The following is a 13,814-nucleotide window of genomic DNA, read 5'->3' as shown; positions in this document are numbered from 1 at the left end:
AAATTAAGGGTCAGTCATCTTTATTGCCTTTATTTTTTATTGTTAGTCTTGCTTTTTTGCTTGATAAATGCATGCTTATGTTTTGAAGATGCTCATTCTTCATTACAGGGTGTTTATTCTACTGCCAGTGTATTAATCAAAATGCCTGCATGTGCCATGCCCAGTCATATCTGTCTCACAGTGACAGATACAGAGTGATTTAATGATATGATTTCCTTCAGAGAACAATGAAAAAAAGCGGGGAAGCTTACCTGTGACTAGGTTTACTTCAGGGAAATAGATGTGTACAACACAGGTTGCCCATAATCATCACGCCTGTTAGGGAAATAAATAAAACACCTAAAACATCCTGCTCCTTTCTGTCATTTGTACTTAACTGGCCTCAGATGTTAGACTTACTTTAACATATCACAGCAACTGTCTCTGTTTCCATGAATCACTGGGGGAAAAAAAGGAGAGTAATTCCAGGGGGACCTTGTTCTGTCCTGAAGGCACTAATCTTAGCACCTTAATCCTGTTGGTTTTCCTGATTATAATGCCTGTTAACCATGTATCCTGAATCAGTATCACTTGGAGCAGGATTATTCCAGAAAACTGAGAAGTCAGTCGTGATTAGGATGTCAAAACTTCTTGTGTTCTAATTATGGATATATTTTATTTACAGAACTCAATAAAGTGTGTGCCACCTGCAAGCCACAGGTGCCTGCCCCACACTTCTCTTGTTAATCTGGTTTTGGTGGTAAACATGAGTAGTGAAGAGAAATAAACAAGTCACTTTGAGGAGTCTGGTTTGGGCCTCTTCTTTACAATAAGGAAAGCTGAAAATTCCAGCCCCTTCCTAAATGTTTTGAAGTTATGTTATGGCTGTAACTGTATGTCACTGCTTTTAAAAGTAGAAAAGGAAAGCACTTACATGGTCATATACAATTGTTTCTTCATTATTATTTATTTGCAAGACTAATCAGTCTTAGCCTTCATTATGCAAAAATGCATGCATTTATTAATTTTTTAATTATAAACTTTCTTAAGGTTGAATTGCTTTCTAAACCCTCTGACGAAGATAGCTGGATAATGCTGGTACTTGATCACCAATCACATGGATACAGTGGTATTTTCCCTTTCCTACAGAATCCTGTATGGTGCTAAGCAAATAGGAAAAAAATTAAGAAATATTTTAAATACATGTTTGAGCAACTTTCAAAAACTAAGTAGTTCTTGCAGTAGTGAACTGCATGAATTTGAAACGAAGTCTCTGGAAAAAGTCTAATGAAGTCTGTACATTTCCATCCTACCACTGATTTTCTGTGTAGATTGTCTGTCATTTAACATGGGAGTAAGTTTTTAATTCAAGGTATTCAAGGCTATTGAGGTATTGCTAAAGCCATTTTATTTAGTCACTAGTTTTTGTGAAACATCTTCCACCCTCTCTAAACTTTGCTATTGCCCAACAGATTAATAATGTAGTGCAAGGGAGAGAAATAGTACAATTATTTTCACAATGGTTTAGGAAACTAAAAGATACAAAATACTTGCATTCAGCCAGTACACTGGATATACTTGTCTTGTAGCATCCTACAGATCATGAATGGATATTCATTTCATTGCTGTTGTCTTTTCTTCATTATAAAATAGGCAGTAAGAAGATGTGTAGTTACTTCAGATTTTTTGTATTTAGATTATTAATTTTCTTCTGTGTGTTTTGTTTTAAATAGAAGTAGTTCTTTAGCTATCATGAACATACAAACCTAGCCTATGACTTCATTTAATTTCATGGCAAAGTACTGAGAAATTGCCAGTTAGGCTTTTCTGTACAGAATCCTCTGTGATTTGAAGTTACATGACTAACATAGCAAGTTTCTTTATAACCTACTCTGTAGATGGAGTTGAAAGCCCTAGATGCAAAGGCAGTGTTGCTAAAATATGACTGGAGGAAAAATACTGAGCAATACATGAGCATCCTACTAATGAAACTGCATCAAGCATAGTAACCTTAAGCAATGTCAAGCTACTGCCAGCTCATTCAGACATGATCCTTAATAAAACTCATTAACTTGCTGCCTGGTGTTGCAGTCCTCAATCCTAGGACGAGAGCATTCACAGCCTATGCTCTTCAACAAGAGTGATGAAGAATGCTGCAGTGAGGTTTCCCTGAGGCATTAGGAATATCTTGAAAAGGTATTTCCTCCAAGGTCTCTGACAACTCATGCTCTATCAAATACCAGCAAGCTCAACGGAAAGCACAGAAACTATTGTCTTTCACATTAAGTAGCCCTGGTGAAGAAGCAGAGGTGAGAATAACTGTTCCAAACTATTTGTTACCCAGTCTCTTAAGTGCTTGCGTTTAGCAGCTGCCGTTAGAGGTTATGTGCTTTAGACAGTTGCAAAAGGGTCTTGAAAATAAACCCCTAAAGGTGGCCATCATAATGTCTGCCTTTGATTAGGGGGAGCTAGATGGGGTGCCACAGTAACTGATGGTTCAGTTAAATTTGAAACTGAAGCATGTGGAAACACAGGAATTTTCCAACTAGACTGACAAATCAGCCTGCTATCTGGGAACTTCTCTTGAAATTCCCTGGTAAAAGCTCTGAGATAGAAACATCTGACATTTTACTGCTTTTAGAGACTGGAAAAAATATTGGGCATGGGCATCAAAGTATAAAATAAATTATATTAGTTTATATTAGTTTAGTTAATAAATTATATTAGTTTACAAGCTGAGTCATCAGGTCAGTCACTCCCAGGTCAGGAGGCACTTTCCTTATTGCCTTGTCCTGGTAGTGCTTTTGCACATGACTACAGGTTTCCAGTCACTGAAAACAATTCCCTTATCTAGAAAACTACTTACAATCCATAAGTAAGTTCACCTAATGTGATGCGTACTTTCAGAAGAAGTCCACAAGATAAACAAACTCAAGAGTGCTGCTCTCTCAAAATGCAAGGTGTGGTTATCCCTGCACAACTTGTCTGTAAAAAAATAGTAGGTAAAACTTCAACTGAGGGAAAAACAGGTCCAGGTTTTGTTCTTCAGGAATTTCAGATTATCAGTCTCCACTTTTGCAGATTGCATCCTACTAACACCTGGATGATGGTGCCTACTGTTGAAGAGGTACCACTGCCTAAACACGTAAGGCTGGACTAAGAAGGAAGGTCAAGTGTAGACAACTATGCTAGTTTTGGCTGGGGTAGAGTTAATTCTCTTCACAGTGGCTGTTATGGGACTGTGTTTGGGATTTGTGCTGAACACAGGGTTGATAATATGGGTATGTTTTTGTTATTGCTGAGCAGTGCTTGCACAGAGCCAAGGCCTTTTCTGCTTTCCATACTGTCACACTGGTGAAGAAGTTGAGAGTTCATGGGAGGTTGGAAGGAGGCAAAGCCAGGACAGGTGATCCCAAGCTGACCAAAGGGATATTCCAGACCATATGACATCATTCTCAGTATATAAAGTGGGGAAGAAGAAGGATTAAGGATGGAGATTTTTGGAATGATGGTGTTTGTCTTCCTGGGTTGGGTGCGATGGGGCCCTGCTCTCCCGGGGATGGCTCGACACCTGCCTGCCCACAGGAAGCAGTGCATTAACTCTTTGTTTTGCTTTGCTTGTGTGTATGACTCTTTCTTTCCCTATTAAACTCCCTTTATCTCAACTCATGAGTTTTCTGAATTTTACCCTTCCAATTCTCTTCCTGATCCTGCTGGTAGGGGAGTGAGTGAGTGGTGGAGTGGGGCTTGGTGGCTGGCTGGGGTTTAACCACCATAACATGTTCACAAGTTGCTCCCAATTTTAGACCTGCACAACCTCATTGTAGATCCAACTCAGTGTAAAACACCAAGTACTCCTTGAAGAGGTGATTGGAGACTATGTCTCCACTGCCAGCACAAGTGACTCAATCACCTTTGTAGACACATTAGGAGTCTGTAGACTCAGGTCTTCTCTGTGCCCTCCTTCCAGATTAAGTTTGAGGTTTTTTTTCTTCTATATGCTAACAATACTCCTGGGATAGAAAGCATAGCCCTTATGCAAAAGGATCTACAGAAAACAGCTTCAAGATATTTTAAGAGAGATGAACTTTTCTGTTTCTCCACAGTATGACTTTTTATAAAAGCAGCTACTTCTTGTCCTATTGTGCTGGGGAAAAAAACAAATCCAGAGGCAAAGTTTACTTTCACAGGGTGCCTGGTGGTCTGAAGAACACCACCTTTACCAGTGAGAGTCTGCTGGGGCCTACTGTGTGACACACAGTTGTGGAACTCCACATCCCCAGGATGCACATATTGGAGCCAAGGAGTCTTTGATACTTGGGTGCCTATGGCTGCCACTGAACTCAGGCCTCCAGAGCAACAAACCTGACAGGAATCCAGGCTGTGAATTCCCACCTCAACTGGGATTTCAACTACAGCTGAAGTAGTTCTGTGGAAGAGCATTTATTTTATGTTACTTGCTTCTTTTTGCATCGGGCATTTTCAGGATATAGTAGTTGTTACTGGACCTCCAAGGGAAAAAAACAGCCGAGCTGAAGTGTTTATTTTCAGAGCAATTCGAGAGGTCATTGGCAACTGCCACCTGACCACAAACAGGAAAAACAGAGCTGCAGACCCGGCGGAGGGGATGGAGTGTGCCTCCGAGTTGGTGGGGGGCCCAGGCGGGAGGTCAAAGGTGGGGTGCATTTTCACCGGGTGCGTGAAGAGCCGCGACAGCTAGCAAGGGGCAGGAACACGGGGGAACGCTTCCCGAGGGCTCCTCGACGCTGGCTTCAGGCACAGGGACCGCCAGACGAGAGACGGTAGCGACAGGACCGGGGGCGGGGAGGGGGCTCGGGGCCGGGGCCGAGGCCGGGGCGGTGACACAGCGCCGCCCGCAGCGCATAAAAGGCGGGCAGCAGGCTGAGGGTCTGGGCTGGACGCCGCGGTGGCGGGAGTGGGGGCGGCCGTCGGGTCTGCTGGGAAGGCACCCGCGGGACGGGGACGGCGCAATGGGGGCGGCCAGGCTGCGACTGCTGTGCGCCGCGGTGGCGCTGCTGTGCGCGGCACCGCCGGGGCACCCCGGCACCGCGCTGCCTGCGGGCGAGGGGGACGCGTACGGGGTGAAACTGTGCGGCCGGGAGTTCATCCGCGCCGTCATCTTCACCTGCGGCGGGTCCCGCTGGAAGCGGCTCTCCCTGCTGGCGGTGGATCCGGCGCCCGCGGCCGGTGAGTGTCCCGAGAGCCGGGCCGAGGGGCGGTCGGACGGGCGCCGGCGGCTGTCGGGGCGCTTCGCTCGCTCCCGAGCCAGGGTCCGTCAGGAGAAACGGGAAGGGTGGGAGCGAGCGGGGAAGGGCGAAGGCCCTGCGGTGCCGCTCGCTCTTCCCCCCTGAGCCGCGGAGCGTTCCCGTCCCTCTACTGCTTTTCTTCTCGTTTTTGGTCGGCATTTCCCGTGACTTCTGGTAGGACACCCTCGTAATTCAGAGACAAAGGCGCGGGAGGCACCGAGGCGTTGTTAGCCGGGATGTTCCGCAAAGTTTTTGGTCCGTTCGGATTCCGAGCTGCTGCTCAGGGCTACCGGCGGCCAAGGCGCTTCTAATTTATAATCCCACAAAATTACACATTTCCTCTCTCTTGGCCGTGCAGCGAGGGCTGACGCGCCCTGGGGAGCGGTGGGGAATGCCTCTCGCTATGGCTTTGCTCCTTCCCAGAGCTCACTAAGTCCTCGGCTGTGGCGGGAGGCCAGCTCTGGTCTCCTTCCCTGCCGGGAGCTCTGATGCCGTGCTCCCCGGCACAGCTGCCGGGACGTGCGGGACGGCCATGGATGTGGAATTGCGAGGGGTTTTATCACTCACTTATGCTGCTCTGCACCAAAGAATTGTCACGTTGGAGGATGGATGGGACTCTCCAGTGCTCCAGGTTATAATTTAGACAGCAAGGACTGCCTTAGGGGGTCTGCGGTGAAACATTTAATGAGTAAAACATTGCTCAGAGTTTTGCTGTTGCATGTCCGAAGCCCAGTATGTTAAGTGTTAGCAGATGTCTTTTGGGCTGTGTTCTCAAAGTACAGTAACAGTAAGGTAACAGTAATTTCAAGTGATGACTCTCATTTATGTCGATATTTTGAATTGTGAAAATAATATTTTTAATAAGGACAAAAGTTGGAATTATGGCTAAAAAATGCAATAGAAAAGGTTGTTTTTGTTTTTTAATTAAACACACCGCTAATGAAATATCCTAAGACCTTAAGCAGTTAATGAAGCTAGTATTCTGGGTTTCCTGGGTGTTGAGTAAAAGATAAAGGTTACCTTTGTAATTATAACAAATTATTTGTCTACAGCCTCTGCGGAGATTATGTGCTTTCCCGGCAAACTTTGTTTTGCCTTTTATTAACAGCACCTTCTCAGAACAGTCGTCACTAAGGAACCCTCATTGTGCTGCATGATGTCTAACTAAAGTCTTCCCCACCCCAAAAGACTACTAAATAGCAGTCACTGTCTAATTAGTAAAGTAACTACAGCCAATTTTGTTTTTGTACATAGTCAGGCAGCTGTTCTGTTTGGAATTTAGCTACTATGTACTAATTAACCATATTAAAGTAAATATAACATTCACTGGATGATCTTGTTTTCTTTCAGCTTTCTGAAACAAAACCCCCCATTTTAACAGTATCAAGACCACAAAGTCTTACTCTGGGTTATTTTTAAATTAAGAATCGAATAAACCACTTTCCTTCACACTAACTGTAGTAAGCGATACCACTTCCCTTGGAGAAATAAAATAAACAAAAACAGTATGAGGAGAAAGGAAGTAGAACTAGATTTTTGAAAACACTTGAGAACACAGTGAGATGAAGCATGTCATAAGTGAATTCTGCAAGCCTCTGATACACCTTGAAATGAGTGAAAAACATCAGCTAAAAATAACTATAGAAAAATACAATCTGTAAGAAACAGTTTACATATGATTTTTGCTTATTTAGTCCTTCCTGCGTTTGCTCTTCACACAATGCTCATTTGTATGATTGTGCACATGGGAGGAGTGGTCTACTGTAATTCACATGCCACGCGACATAGGTCTGTGGTATTTCTGGATACATGTCTGTACAACAAAATTTTGTTTCTGTGGAAAAATTAGATTTCTTCGTCAGTAACACCGCAGTTGTAATAGGATGCCTCTACTTCAGTCACAGTTGTAGCTGTGTATTCTCTGTATCTAACAGGCAGTACAATCTTAAAACATAGATTCCACTAAAAGTAAGCCACATGTAAATCATGCAGTGGAGACTCTGAAGTGCCAGATAATAGTGCTTCAGTTGATACTAACTGAATAGGTTTTATTGCTATTTCTTAGGACGGTGTGCTCTTTTAATGCTCCTACAGTCTGAACTCAAAAACGTCTTCTCTTTAAACAGGTTCTGTGCAAACAGCAAGTAACAAACTACTGGGAAACTTCAACCTGCAATCAGTTTTGGATCCTGAAGTGGAACAGCTGCAGAGAAGCAGCCCAGTTCTTGGATGGGAGACAATTAAGGACTTGTATAGTTTAAATTACTTTAATGAATATGTACCTGTGGCAGACAACTTCAAAGAGCTTGTTCGCCAGGCAGAGAAAGTTGTTCGGAAGGACAGGGGAGGAACAGGAAATGCAAATCCTGTGGAATCAAGCAGTTATCTTTGGGCCAGGTTTCCAAGAAGAAAACGAGAATCTCTGGGTTTGGCAGGAATGTGTTGCAAATGGGGCTGTACAAAAGCTGAAATCAGTACTATATGTAGAGTTTAAAATTCTCTCTGCACTTATGCATGAAATCAATGTTTGTTGCATTGCTGTTTGATTGAATACTGTATGGAGGAAGAAAACTCTCACTGTATTTTATCTTGTCTGTATGTGCCAGTCAATATTGCTGGTTTTCTTCAAAAAAAACCAACACAACAAAAAAAACCCCACGAGTGTAATTGCAATGACTTTGTTTTGCTGCAGTAACTTCTAATCTGTATTTTTTACTAAGTCTTTTAATTTTAATGTTGAGCCTTTACACTTATATTACAGATGTATTATATCTTTGTAACACTTTAGGAAGAATTTCAATATTTCATTAAAATGTAATTATACTAAGTGTTATGGGATTACTCTTCATCTGCCAACAGAATGAACATAGAATGGCTTGTGTTAGAAGGGACCTTAAAGACCATTCTAGTTCCACCCCTCCTCCATAGACAGGGTCACCTTCCACTAGATCAGGTTGTTCAGTGCCCCATCCAACCTGGCCTTAAACACTGCCAGGCATGGGGGACCCACAGCTTCCCTGGGTAATATGTTCCAATGCCTCACTATCCCCACAGGGAAGAATTTCTAACCTTAATTTCTCCTCTTTGAACTTATTACTTACTGCTCCTCCTTTCACTAATGAAGATTCCCTCTCCAGCTTCCTTCTAACACCCAACAAAATTCTTGAAATGGGGTTCATGGTACAAAGCTGTACAGAAAGAATATTTTGCCAGTTGAAACTCCACTTGACATTGACTCATCTTGCCAATTATTTTGACCCTCCTTTTTCCATTTCCTTGTAATTGCTGAATTGTTTTTATGCAGTATTGCCTTCCTAGAAACTTTACTAGAGCACGACACTTAGAGTATGAATACTTCTTCATATCCATGGATAAAGTAGTTAGAGTATTAACGCTTCAGTTATTGCTTGTTTACTTTACTTCCCCATTTTTTCCCTACTACAATTGAGTGAGAGTGTGGGATGGGTATCAAGTAACTTACTGTACAGACATTCAGACCTATTTCTCTGTGTTCTTATGCTATGCTGGTCTACATTAATTCAGATATATTTCTAAGTTGCAAATTGTTACTGTGTTTATAGATAGCTAATTTCATCTTTGTAGTTCCTAATCTTTTTGCCTTCCTGTCTGTTTTTCTCAGCTGTATCAAGTAGCATTCTAAGTATATTGTTCTAGACATGAGGGTTGTTTTTTTTCTGACCTCTGTGATGCCCGTGGTAACTTATCTTTGTAGCATACTCAGAGTATGCTTCATGGCTTAGGCTGTGGAGTTATTACCTTTGGTTTTGTACTTCAAATTGTCTTTTAACAAGTATTCCTTGATTGGACTACTGCTTCCTGCAATTATCACATCACCTCTTTATTTCTTTTCCTAAGATGATATTGTTACTGCAGCAACTGGGCATCTATCAATCCTTTTTATTTTTTTAAAGACATCAGATTTATTCAGTAGAAAGAGGGCAGAATGGGTATTCACTATGAATGCTGATATCTTCCAGACAAAAAGCACCATCTCTTCTGTCATTGTAAACACCATATTTATGAGGAGATGAGTTTTCTTCTTAAACACCATTGTTGCATCTACTGTAAGATGTTTTTTGCCACTCTGAGTGGAAAAACTGTTTAAAATTCTGCTAAAGTTTTGGGGTTTTTTTGCAACAAGTTAGCTAAACTTCTATAGGTTGGGTTCCACCAACTTCACCTCACGAATAGTTTTGGTTTTGGAGACTCCCAATTTATATTAGGATTTTCTGTGAGAACACAGGAGAAGTTTGTGGTGAAGTATTCCTTATTTTTGAGCAGGATCAAGGGCTTTGGGAGGTAAGATTGCTTAGCAGTAAGGTGAAGAATAATTGTTACATAGAAACTTCAAGAAAAGGCACAATGTGAAAATGACATGCTTGATGAAACTGGAAATTAGCCTGTATGCATTGTTTGTTGTGTTAGAAAACTGTCTCCCAAGCTTTTAAAAAGGAATACTGGGAAAGATGAATATGGTGATAGCAGCCTTGAGTGAAACAAAGTAAAAACCATAAATTTGCGAGCTTAAGTCTTGAATGGAACAATTTGAAGTTTAACTTAGTGGGTTACATTTCAAGTGGAAATTAGTGTTTGAGAGGAACTGCTTCAGGCTGAGAAGGGATTATAAATAGAAAAATCATCTTTATCTGAGATAAACAGGCTTTTTTCAGAGGTATGAGTCAACCCAGAGAAATGGTGAAATTTGTGTTTTCATTTGTTTTTTTAATAGGTATCACAGTCTGTAACAGCTCTAGCAGGTCAGCCACGACACAGGCAAATGCATAGACAGAAATTAAGTCTATTTCAGAGCAAGAAAGTATTTGTGTACGTATTGTAGTGTGCAAAGGTTTTCTTTGTTTTAAAGAAAGTTGAGTATTCAAAGACTGAAAATCATCTTTGACACTTGGCTGTATTTTATAGTGGTTTCTTTGCAATATAATCAAAGGTGACAATTACGTGTCACTTGATTGCACAAGTACATAAAAACAGGTTTTCTATCCCTGCTACTGCCTTCTTTTAAACCTCATGGAACCTTCATGTAAAGCATTATTCAATGTGTTGATTGTGGTGTAGCTGAAGCCAAGGACCTCAAATAGTGATGATGTGTAACTTTAATCATAGATAGAACACTAAATGTGCCACAGAGAACTGTCTAGCAAATCCCAGAGACCTGAAAGATACATCTCGCTTCTAACTCTAGTCCTATTTGGTCCATTCTTTACTTTGCCAGTTGTTTAAACCAGTGAGTAAAACATCTAAATTCCTCAGTTATTGTGAGATGTGTGGGTTTGTTTGTTTGTTTGTTTGTTTGTTGTGTGGTGTTTTTTTTGTTTTGTTTTGTTTTTTTTTTTTTACCGTCACTGACAGGCAGGAAAAACCTACCTTTATTGCTACTTTCTGGCAAAACTGGAGACAGACCTAGCAGCAGTACTCTGAAATTTAAGATTTTATAAGTCTACTGTCTTTCCTCCTCAACAGGCAGCAGAGTCTCAGTAGAAAATGCCAATCCCATCTGCTGCTCTGCAGTCACTCACCCATATCAGCAAGTAGCTGAAAGAGGGTCCTTCCCTTATTTGTGCCACTCTGCCATTCTGTCATTGCATAGCTTTTATGTATCTTGGGAACAAACACCTGAAATGTTGGCTTCTTTCCCTGGATTTTAGTTCCAACAGACTTATTTGACTGTTAGACTGCTTTGTGCCACCTGCTTTGTGGTCAGGTCTTGATATTAGGCAGTGCACTGTAACAATGTGCTTGTCCAGTTCTCTTTTCTTGCCTGCAGACTCTAGAGAACCAGCACTAATGTGAAGGAAAGTAAATTCTCTAGTCTATGCATCAGCCTCTTTTTCTTCACTCAAGCTCCCTGCTACCTACATTTCCTCAAAGTTTACTATACTTGATTTGCATTGCTAAATGTTCCTCAGCTGCAGTCTACTCTCTTATTTTAACCTTAGAGTGTGTAAAGCCAGAGGTATCTCCATGATTTTGCAAGAGCACATCATTGTTACACAGCCGAGTAATGTAGTTTCTCTCTCACATACAGAAACTCAGATATGAACAAAAACCTGGGCTTTGAAAAATTCTGGATACCACCCTTCAAAGTAGGCCAGCCAAACAGCCTCCAGCCAAGTATACTGCTTTGTCTTTTCTGGATCTCCTTCTGTGTACTGTAATGTTTGACCCGAGATGCTGCAGTTCCTTCCAGTTATATCCAGTCATATACCGTGATATCTCAGCCACCAAGTGATGCATCCCTTCTGTCACTGAGGAGTGTCTCATCAGGAGCTGCTTTATCCAACAAGATGAAAGCAAAGTTCAGCAAGATCACACTTTCTGCCTCCGAACCAGAATGGGGTCACCATGATTTCAGCTCTGCTAGTATCATTCCTCAGTGGCTTATTTATTGAAGTTGCTACATGTGTCAGCAACCTGGTGTAGTTTGCCTCTGCCCATATGCTTCTGGCACTGCAGTAGTCCTTGAGTTCAGCAGCAACTAGTCTTGACACCAAAGGCCACAGTTGAAATACTTCTCTGTCTGTGTAGGTTTATATCTTTTTGTCCCTATGCCAAGAGATGAAATCTGAGGTGTTTCCCATGCAGCAGCACAGTGCAATGATATACTTTTCCTCCTGCCTTTTTTTCATTTGAGATGGTGGCACTGGGCTGAGGGCTCCCATGCAGTGCTATGCTGATTGCAACAGTCTAGTGCCCTGTGTGTAGAGCTTTTGAGATGCAGAGACTTCAGTAGGCAGGTCAAAATTCCTGTCCTGATGGCATGTGGCAGGTGTTGGCCTTGGAGCCATTCAGTAGCATTAGTAAGTGGCTGGTGTCTTCTACAATGGACTGATGACAACCAGAACACCTTCCTGGTTTAAGTAATGTTAAGATTCATCCCACAGATCCTTCCAGCCCTGAAAAATGTGGGCCAAGTTACTTGAATAGCAAGGCAACTTTTCAGAACCTCTTGAGTTTTGTAGCAGTAGTGGTGCACTTCCATTGCAGAGCAAAGTTGGATTCTTTCCACACCTTGACAGATTTCCTACATTCCCCCCCACCATTCATCCTAAGTCTCTCAGCGCTAGTTCTTTTGGGTCTCTTCTATCTTTATTGAGTTCTGTGTGGTTTGTGTGTGTGTGTGGGGGGGTGTGTATTCAAATTAGAAGGCTCAGAAATTGAATGGGCTATGAAAGAAAGCATAATCTTCTCTGTTGTTCCAGTTGTCCAGCAACCAGTCAGACCTTATTTGCCAGATGTGAGGCTTATCCATCTAATGCAAGAGAAGCATTCTCGGCTTTGCTTTTGGAAACTAAGTGGCTTGCAGCACAGCACTGAAAGTGTGTAGATACAGTTTCCTGCCCATTCCCTCAGCTGCTTGTCTGCATTGACTCTTAGAGCTGCAGAGTGCAGGTATCAAAGAGATACTCAGAGAGATACTCAGATACACTCACTCAGAGAGAGGTGCAGACTGAGCTCTTGGCGGTGGCAGCCAAGACAAGAGGCCATGGACTGGTACCGAAGTTTTGCCTAACAAAGGGCATGGGGGCTTGTGGCACTGGCCAGGTGACTGGACACTCAAGAGACAGCAGGAGCCAAGGAGGCCGACTGAGACTTTCTAGTGCACAGACTGTGAGGGTATAAAAGCCCAGGAATTCCTGTGTTTGAGGTTCCTCCTTGGAGGCACCAGCTCAGGCTTTCACTGTGTTACTGGTAAGTGGTCTGGCTGACCACTTGGTCTGACTGAGAGTGGGTGTGTAGGCAGTGAGGCAGAGCACCCATCAGCTCACCCATCAGGGACCGGCCCACTTTAGAGGGGCTTCAGTCCCAGCAGTGAAAGTCTTGGGTGGTGAGAGTGTGACTGCCAGAGTGGCTCCTGAATGGTCAGACACAATAATCTCTTAAGTTTTACCTCTGAGTCTAAATTTAACCAAAAGCTTAGATTGTGACTAAACTAAATCAGTTGACCTGAAGAGGTAATTGGAGGATCCAAAAATAATCCCATGACACAGCCTTGTGCTATCAACGAAGAGGTCATCAAGGAGCAAGGCTTTTCATTGCTGCATACGGGGAGATGAGAGACATGGTGATGATGTGAAACACCAGAGGCTCAGATGGCAGATAAAAAAGAGGCCTTTAGCCCATGAGTAGAGCCTGGCAGCAGAGCCAGAATCCAGGAAATCTGTGCTGCCTCCAGCCTTGAGGAATTTTCAGGCCCTCTCCAGGTAATGCCTCAAGGAGCCTCATAGGACCATATAGCTGACCCTGCTGTGGGCAGGGTGTAGGACAGAAGCCTTGCTGAAGTCCTGCCCACCTGCATTCTCCTGAGATTTCCCCTGCAAGAGTGCAGACCAGAATACAAACCATGGAGCCACACAGAAAACAGCAATTGACATAAAGACTTAAATGTGGAAGGAAGTCTTTTCCTGATGTGGTATTGACAGAAGTAAGCTAACACACCATAGTTAACTATGTATACTTATTTATTCATTATATGGTATTGCTCATTATATACTATCAGATAACTAGCTTATTTATATCTATGCACACACT

General features: G+C 42.6%; 1 protein-coding gene across 1 annotated transcript; it reads left to right on the top strand.

The window, feature by feature from the left end:
* Positions 1–4,943: 4,943 nt before the first annotated feature.
* Positions 4,944–8,073, top strand: LOC114056121 (relaxin-3-like). The gene is made up of 2 exons (XM_027881027.1): positions 4,944–5,187; positions 7,373–8,073. The coding sequence occupies exons 1-2, from the start codon at positions 4,971–4,973 to the stop codon at positions 7,738–7,740; spliced, it is 585 nt and encodes a 194-aa protein (XP_027736828.1). The 5' UTR covers positions 4,944–4,970; the 3' UTR covers positions 7,741–8,073.
* The last annotated feature ends 5,741 nt before the right edge of the window (positions 8,074–13,814 follow it).

Source organism: Empidonax traillii, unplaced genomic scaffold, assembly GCF_003031625.1.
Source record: "Empidonax traillii isolate 1590-97213 ecotype Southwest subspecies unplaced genomic scaffold, ASM303162v1 scaffold83:size2986645, whole genome shotgun sequence".
NCBI lineage: Eukaryota > Metazoa > Chordata > Aves > Passeriformes > Tyrannidae > Empidonax > Empidonax traillii.
This window is presented reverse-complemented; position numbering and strand designations above follow the sequence as displayed.

Coding starts and splice junctions, on each gene's coding strand:
- LOC114056121 (XM_027881027.1), top strand. CDS start 4,971: ATGGGGGCGGCCAGGCTGCGACTGCTGTGCGCCGCGGTGGCGCTGCTG. Junction 5,188..7,372: donor GGATCCGGCGCCCGCGGCCG/GTGAGTGTCCCG, acceptor CTCTTTAAACAG/GTTCTGTGCAAACAGCAAGT.